This window comes from Akebia trifoliata, chromosome 3 (genome assembly GCF_017979445.1).
Source record: "Akebia trifoliata isolate Shusen 1 chromosome 3, ASM1797944v1, whole genome shotgun sequence".
NCBI lineage: Eukaryota > Viridiplantae > Streptophyta > Magnoliopsida > Ranunculales > Lardizabalaceae > Akebia > Akebia trifoliata.
The window spans coordinates 41,567,644-41,576,843 of NC_141377.1; the positions used below are offsets into that span (position 1 = coordinate 41,567,644).

General features: G+C 33.8%; 1 protein-coding gene across 1 annotated transcript; it reads right to left on the bottom strand.

The window, feature by feature from the left end:
* Positions 1-2,682: 2,682 nt before the first annotated feature.
* LOC147407030 (transcription factor bHLH84-like) lies at positions 2,683-4,068 on the bottom strand. Its single transcript, XM_086432582.1, has 6 exons — positions 3,565-4,068; positions 3,330-3,472; positions 3,230-3,281; positions 3,070-3,135; positions 2,916-2,981; positions 2,683-2,754 (listed from the first exon to the last, which is right to left on the bottom strand). The coding sequence occupies exons 1-6, from the start codon at positions 4,066-4,068 to the stop codon at positions 2,683-2,685; spliced, it is 903 nt and encodes a 300-aa protein (XP_086288708.1).
* Between the last annotated feature and the right edge of the window lie 5,132 nt (positions 4,069-9,200).

A 9,200-nucleotide genomic window follows, 5' to 3' on the forward strand; every position in this document is an offset into this window, starting at 1 on the left:
TCCTCACATTACCATGAGGAGTTGGTTCAATGGCGATTTTGGACCGATAAGTGATTAATATCTGTAGATCATGAGTTTGATACTCAATACGAGCACTAATTCCTTAGGGGGCCACCCGCGAGGGCACACCCTCACTTACTCAGTACATGTGATGTGCAGGTGTTGCACGTGCCCTAAGACTAGTCCTTGGACTAGACTATGGTCTATGGACTGGGAAAGGACCAGATACGGGTCGGGTCCACTATCTACATGATGACCTATCATAAAATATATAAAAATGCCCTCACATTTTCTTTTAAACCTATTATTACGAAGGCCATCTTTTTGTTTTTTTTTTTTTTTCAAAAATGAAAATTACAATCTCACATTTCCTATCTTAGTTAATTTAATTAATATTTTAAATTATACAAAAACCCTTACAATCCCACGATGTTTTTTTTAATCTTCAAAAACATCTTAATTAATAAATTAAATTAGAAGAAAGCCCTTACAATCCAATGACCAAATTAGTTTTTCTTAAATTAAAAAAATGTCCTTATTTTCAAAATCATGTTTATTAATGTTATAAATTAACCTTGAGGGGTTGGCTCAATGGTAATTTCGGACCAATAAGCGATTAATGCGTGTAGGTCGTGAGTTTGATACCCAGTATGAGCATTAATTCCTCATAAACCACTCGTGAGGGCACACCCGTCACTTGCCTAGTGCATGTGACGTGCAGGCATTGCATGTGCCCTGAGACTAGTCCTTGGACAAGACCATGGTCTATGTACTGGGAAAGCCCACATACGACCTAGTCCACTGTCTACAGGGATGCCTAGTTAGCATGAAAAAAATGTACTCATCATATATTAAATGATAAGATATCACATTAAAATTTTAAAATAATTATAAAAAATTTAGTCATACATTAATCCTAATTTTTGCAATACATGTGCATTTGCACATTCCACCTACTAATGTCTTAATTGCCAAAGTTCGGGCTTGAGCCAATACATAAAGGCAAAAAGATCAAGAGATATTTCTTTGAAACAAATTTTGGTCCCTTCTAAATTTTTTTAGAGTGAAAAATGATATAGGATAAAAATAATTTCCAAGATACAATAAAGCCCGAATCTCTTGAATTGGGTACAAACCTATTGCAGCCAAAATCACCCTTATTAGAAAACTCAAATCATCCCTATTAGGAAACAGATTATGCCTAGAGTCTCAAGAAAATAAGAACATAGCTAACACAATTTACCACATGGTTTGGTTGTCTAGTTATCATCTTTAACCCATATGAGACCTTTTATTTATGGGTCTTTTTGTGTTCTTTGAGGATCCATTCACTCTTGTTTGTGCAATAGATGGTTCCGGTTGGTTCGAACTCTGAATTGACACAATCCTTCGTTCAAACAACTTAGAGTCATTCTAGAGTTTGATGAAAAGCATCTATGCTCCATAACCAATATCTGTAGAGGCTTTCATTTTAGGTAGGGCTTTTCTCAGACTTTTTCCTCTAATTCATATCCCTCGGGCACTTCTTGAAACTTTCTCCGGTTGTTTTTTTTTTTTTTTTCTTGACATTTAGCCTCCTGGGAAGCTTTTTTTTGTAACTCGAACTTGAGACATGGGCTCTCACACTAAATGTTAGGTACCTAAGCCAATTGAAACATGTCAAATTTAAGCCCTTAACCACTTAGGCACATGCCACATAAAGCACTTTTGGGTCCAAGACCCATGAACATTTAGCTTATCCCTTGATGGACCCACATTCAAAAATCAGTCAGGTTGATGATTCCTAATTGTTTGATTTGAGCATTTTTCATCACAACCTATGCCACTAGTAAAAGATATTAGGTTTTCAAGCCCTAGGTAGAAATTTCTCAAATCCAACGAGGAGAAATATCAATCAAAACTTATTTTCATTAGAGTTGTGCTGGGGTGACACAGGATTTATTGTGATTCTCACAATTCTGACGTGGACATGCATACATAACCGTAGATGGTTTTTACTCGTATCATGAGAAAACACATCTATGGCTACGGTTATGTGCACATCCCACGTCAGACTTGTGAGAATCGCAGTAAATACTTTGTGTCATTTCAGCATTTTCCTTTTCATTATGTAGTTCTACCAATATCTTATAGATCATAAATGGAGTTTATAGCTAAGTCAATAAATAAATACATTGAACCTCAATAACTGCTTATAACATCCCAATCTACCAGTTCTTTTCGATGGTTGAAGATCAGATTGTCAAAAAAATTAGGTAGTAGGATAGGGCTCCCCACACTAGAACACCCTATCATTGATCTGTTTCTTATAGTTTTCCAAATCTCAATGGTTGTAGTTTTGTCAAATAATTCAATTTCCAAACGTTATTGAAGATGGTGCGCATAACATGTTTTCAAAACTTATAATATATTCTCATCAATCCCTTGAATATTATTCAGAATTGGTACATATATGTAAGTTTTCTGCCTCATAAAATGAATACATGAAGGTGTAATTCAACCAATCGTGACGATTACTCCTCATGGATCTGGAAACGAATTCTTAATTACTTATTTTAGATTAAGTCGTTAAAAGATAACGATGAATTTTTTAGATAAGTAGATATATATATTTATAATATATTAATATATTTGCAGCATCACTTGCTTTCATCTTTCGAACTCATCCCGATGGAGAGATTTTCAGATCAAGCCAATGTTCATGCCATTGTAAGCGATGGGAGCGTACATCCACTGATCATCAGAACTTAAAAGCTGCAAAGACCCACAATGGGAAGAAAAAATATATTAGTGAACTTTTTTCAAATCAAGTTCAAACAAATGTAGTTAGTATTTCTAATTTCAGATTGATTCTAAATAAATGAGCTTTTTCTATAAAACCTATTAAGAATCTAAACCAATTTTGTTTCATTTACCTTGATTTGAATCTGCAAAAACTTCACATACTCAACAGCTTCTTCGAGCATCGTACTTATGTCAACCTATAAACAACAATGACATGAAATGATACTAATATTAAAAAAAAGTGGGCATCGAAATTTAGCCATTTTTGTGAAGTATACTACATACCTTTGTTCCATTAGGGACTAGGGTCTGCAAGATTCTCAACCGTTCATTTATTCGCTGTCTTCTTTTCTGCAAGATCGATCGAAAATGGGATCGTTTAAGTTTGGTTGGTAACAAATACATTTGAGAAGGGCAATTGTGGTTGTGTGCTAGTAGTAATTACCCTTGCATAGAGGCTCTGCGAGTTGGTGGCCGACCCCCTACTAGTCCGTGATCTCCCATTCGATTTAATAGCAGCAGAGTCATTAGAGCCTCCATTTAACTCCCGAGATGTATTGGAATCATCCTCAGAGCTATAACTTACACAACTCTGCCCATTCAAACCACCATTAGTCTCCTCTTTTTCATCACTAATTAAGACGATCTTATGGTTCTTTGATGGTACATTCTTTTTGTTCCTATGAACCTACATTTTAAATTACAAATAGAGGTTAGAAAACAAAATATGAGAAAATCAAACACTTCAATAACAGGGTTAAAGCTTCAAATTATACTCACGTTGTTTGAAACCCGAGATTTCTTCTTAAAATGCTCAAGTGAGTTGGTTTCATCTCCCATGGTTGTATCGAGTTCAAGTGTCTGAGATTTCCTTTTTAGCTGCAATTTCTGATCCAAATGATCACCAACATTTTCCATTAGAATGTCGGGAAAAAAAGCTTCCATCGATGAACTTGTGTTCTGATCTTCCACCATGCAACAATCCATAGAGTTGGAAGTATTAAAATCGGTTCCGGAGTAGTTTTCGTGGCCCGATATGGGAGAAAAGAAATTAACACCATTACTATGACTACCCACTTGAGGAAAATAAAATAAATTTGAGTTAATAGGATCTCCCATGTTCTTGGTAGTTTGATCATGAGTGGCCCTTGGACTCAGACCCTCATCTCGCTCGCCTGGAAATGAATAGTTACTGAACAACTGTGACATAAAATCAGCCTCGTCGGTGGATACTTCAATGAAAGAGCTCCATTCCCCATTAAACAAGTTTCCCATAGCATCCATCTTCTTTCGATTATCGAAAATCTATAAAAAAAAGAAAAGAAAGAGAGACTTGTGTTTACTGAGTGTTAACTGTTAAGCTGAGACATACTTATATTATACCCAACATCTCCTAAGCCTAAGCTTAAGAATGTTGCATCGGATAGACTTCATTTCTATAAATAGATTTGGATATAATTAATTCTCAATCATTAAATTGTAGGGTAGTCTGAATGATATGTAGTAAGTTGCACGAGTCCACGGTGGGGTCGACGACGAGGGGCAAAAGTACAACTCAGAAATGAGTAGAGAGGGTCTAAGAGCAATAATTGAAAGATGTGAGACTAGGAGTTATTAATTAGTTGGTAGAAATTCAATTAAAGAAGAACAATTGAGTTTGACAGAGAGACTAGGCATGTTGAGAACGTGGGGAATTTTCTATTTTTGTTGGAAGAGTAATTAAAAATTTGATTGAGGGACATCTGACATTCGTGTGAAAGTTCCTGGAAACCACACACTATACCATGTCGATTCCGATCCTTGTCCCCACTTAGATGCATAAAATTTAACTATAAATCTTTTATATAGAACAAATTTTGTTAGAAAAGGGTCTATATTTGAACCAATATTTTTAGAGAACTGCTATTGACACCCCAACTTTTATTTATTACATCCCAATTAAAAATAAATAAATTTTTTTTAAAGGGTCTATTGAATGTTTAAGAATAAATAAAATTTGGGTGGGTTCCGTTCTTTATTTATTTTATTTTTTGTGCTAGATTTCTATTTTTTGGGTTTAGGATTTTATATGAGCCTAATAATAATTGTAAAAAAATTACTGGAATTGTTTGAACAAATGTTGTACTATTTTGTAATGTTGAGATATAATTTGAGACCTTTATAATGTTTGAAGAGCGTGATTTAATCTTTGATTGGGGTGTGATAAACAGTTTAAGAAATTGGGTTGTAATGAGTAAAAGTTGGGGTACCAATAACAGCTCTCTATTTATTAACTGTTAGAAAAATTGGTACTGATTGAGTTAATGAATCGGGTCAAAAGAAGCCGGTTGGGGGTCCTTTAAAATAAAATTTTAATTAACTAAATTACCCTCATCTAAGTTTTGATTAACTTATAATACTGTAACATGGGCGGATTGGCCCGAATTCTACCAGGGCTCAATCCGATTGATGGGAGAGCCTAGGTTGAATTATGTAGAAAATGACTTGAGCTTGGGTTAGAATATCTTAACCCAACCTCAATTTGGGTCGAGCTCAAGTTGAGGGATCGAGCAATTTGAATCAATGTGCTGACTCTTAGACAATTGATATTATTAATATGAGCTTTAATTAAGTATGATTTGTCTAAATATTCTCTCAATAATAGATTTGAAAGTTGTATGTGATTTTATTTATTATGTTGTATTTTTTAGAAGATCAAGTTTGGATTGAGCTAGGGTTAGTGAGTGGTCAAGTTGGGTTAAGTTCGGGTTAAGGGTTATACAACTTGTTGTTCCTGGGTATACCCTCCAAACCGCCCGGGCTCACGTGTCCTATCTATGCCCTACATGGTAATAAAGTTCATTTCGAGGGTTATTAATGTAATCGAAAATCTTAACGTTTTTGTTTCTACTTTCTATTCAGTTCAGTTTAAGAGTTGGTAGATTTATTTAAGAATGAGCCCAAATAAACAAAACCCAGTTCTCTTAAACCCTAAAAATTCAAACTTTAAGATTATAAGATCGAAAAATAAACTCACAAACTAAATTAGAAAATCCAGCTGTGAGATCTAAACAAAACTAACAATCTTAAAACCCTAATTTTCGCAAAAACCTTTTAATTAGTTATTGATTCCATTATCTAAACTGACTCAGATCAATGTGGTTCTTGTGGATAATTTCCACACCTTAGATTCCGGCGATTGTTTCGGTTCGATTCTACGCGTGGAGCAGAGATTTGGTTTTTTTTTTTTTTTTTCATGAATGAAGGTTGCCGGCCATTGCACGATGTGTGAACTGTGAAGAGGAGACTAAACCCTAATAATAAAAAGCCCAATCCGAAACGAATAAAATCTGAACAGCCCTAACCCTTGAATGATTGAAACCCTAAAATCTGTTATTCTGAAATTCTTCTTGATTCTCGCCGGCCTACAGGACTACTCACAGCGCGTGAAACGTGATCCTCTCTTCTTCTTCTTTTTTTAATGCCACGTGGACCAATCGAGAATGGCTCTTTCATAATTTTATATTCTCAAATCTCAAGGCGTACACCAATGGAGGACACCTCCTCAGGTTGACTGCAACAAAGCTCTTTGATGCTCATCTCATCTTTAAAAAAGAGTAAGGATCCAGTCAGGTGTCCTGTTTCTAACCAAGGTTAGGTGGCACCCATTTTATGCCACGTGAAATATTATGGGACCCACTAACCGTATGGATATGTGGTTCATCACATTGTGATCATACGTGTAAAAAATCATAACGTTTGAAAATCGTATCAAGTAGATCTAATCTCTTTAAAAATAAATAAAATCCAACGATTAGAAATCATTCTTAATACAATGCTATAATCAATGGATACAAATCACCAATCAAATTGATCTTTTGTTTACAGATTCATCAAGGGATAGACCATATATATATCCATACGGTTGGTAGGTCACCAAAATTCCACGTGGCATAAAAATGGGCTGCCACCTGACGTTGGTTAGTAATGAGACATCTGACTGGATCATTACTCCTTTTAAAAGGGTTTGGTTAACGTGTGTCCTAAGCGTACCTGTTAAGATGCTTTAAATACACGTGGCAATTTGTTAATTTTTTAATTTTTTATTTTTTCTGGGGTCCATTTGAACTTTTGCCTAACTTTTGGGGACCTACAATCCAAAAATCATCTTAGATTTCATAATATTTAGAACCAGATTCAAACGGTTGGATTTCAGCATTCCTTCAGATTCTAACGGTTGGATTTGAACAATCCTGAATGTATTTATATATGATTTTATTTATGGTCTTGTTAACGTGTGCCGTTAAGGGCACACATTAAAGTGTAATAAATAGTTAAATACGCTTTGAAAATTTAATTTTGTACCGAAAATGTCCTTTAAAAAATTTCTTTTTACCGAAATACCCTCCGATTCTAATTTCCAAAGTGTATTTATTGGACTTGTAGGGCACACGTTAACAAAATTCTTTATTTATCCCAGTCTAACAACTCACCCATTTCAGCAACTTCACGTCTACTAAATCCAATCTATGATCATGTTGTTATTTAATAAAGAATGTGTGATGGTCGACGTTATTTGGGCTACAAGATCCTAGTCCAAGCCCAGTTAAACTAAGCGGTCAAGCTGAGCCTAATAAAAATGCCCATGTCCAAGTTTGGCCCAGCCCTTAAGTATTTGGATCTATTTAATGCTCGTGTTTAATTTCAAATATAGTTTTCTTGTACGTACATACATAAATATATATAGAAATTTGGAATATAAAACTATTAGGCTGAATATGAATTAGGCATCATAGCATAATCCAAACTCTATCCATAACGGGCCTGCTGGGCCTTAAAATGGCCCATTGACAGTTTACTAGTAATAAGGACAAAAGAGGGACCTATCATTTCAGCAAATTATCTTATCCCATAATGTATCCATCATTTAATATTTAAATTAGATAAATAAATATATGGGTATTATTGCCCTTTTAATCAACAAATAAATTATGTATCATGCAATCATTTGACAGCTTTTATAAATAAATAAAAATTGCTCTATAAGTACAATTAAGTCATAATAATAATAATAATCTGAAGAAGATTTGTTCTCAGTGAGAAGAGATGAGTATCCTTATAAATTAATTGCTTAACTTATAAATAATATTTTTTTATCTTCTGAAATAGAAATTATAGTATTTATTTAAAATTCCAAACTTCACCCCACAAAAAAATTAAAAAACCATGAAATATTATATATATATAAGGAACTATATGATTGTCATAAACAGTGGGTAGAGAAACATGATTTTTCCCTGAAAAATGGAAATTTCTTGTATATGAATGAGCTTTTTTTTTTTTTTTTTTGTCCAAATAAAATTTCTATCCTGAATGAGAAAATATTTTTCCATCCCACCTTGGAATGTCATTCCCACATACTTACCCTTTTCTTCAAAATTAAAAACCAATCCTCTATTTGATATTTTCTTAGGGGTAATTAAACGGTCGGATTAATTTTTCCACAAATATCTTTTCTAAGAAATTCATATTCCCTTGAAAATGAATTCCTTACAATCATGCTGACCCAAAGTAAATTAATGGTTTAGAGGAAACAATTGACTAGTTCCATGATAATTATTTATAGTTATTGTTAATGAGTGAGATCTCAAAATATACCGAAGAACGTGCGATTTGTAAGACAAATGTCATGACTTTAAACTAAGAAGTTAATTAGAATAAACTAAATTAAATTAGCTTGCAATTGATGCATGGGACATGTAGAATCAAATATTTTTCATTTTTTTGGTGAGTTAAGTTGACAAATATATTCTCTAGATGATTGAATGCAAACCACACCTTTTAAGATCATTTTTTTATATTGATTCTGTGTCATAATTGTCACCAAATTCTTATCCGAAAGATTTAAGATTGGCTAATGGAATCTTGATCCTCAATTCCATTCTTTCGTATCTTCTTTTCGCGCACCATCATACATACCTTAAATCCCTTCACATCTTTACTATTATAATGAGAAAAGTCGGAATAGAAGTGGTTCGTGGTTCGTGGTTTGAGACCCAAAGTTGAATCTCACAATTGCCCCAATTTTTACATTTACATTTAATACAATGAAGGTCAATTTGGTCAAAAACCAAAAAAAAAAATTGCAATTATATACCCCCATAATCATATTGATTAATTTTCAAAAGTACAAACATATCTTTATATGCATTTATTTATTTTTGATAACCGGGTATCTCTGTAGACAGCAGACCGGGCCCATATTTGGGCTTTGTCCAGTCCATAGACCATAGTTTTGTTATAAATAAAAAACACAGTCACACAAAAACTGATGGCATATCCCTTGATCTCAGTAAAATGACATAACCACCTTAATCTTCAACTTCTAGCTAAAATTCTGAAAAATCAATCTTTCCTAGGGTTAATTTGTTTCAACA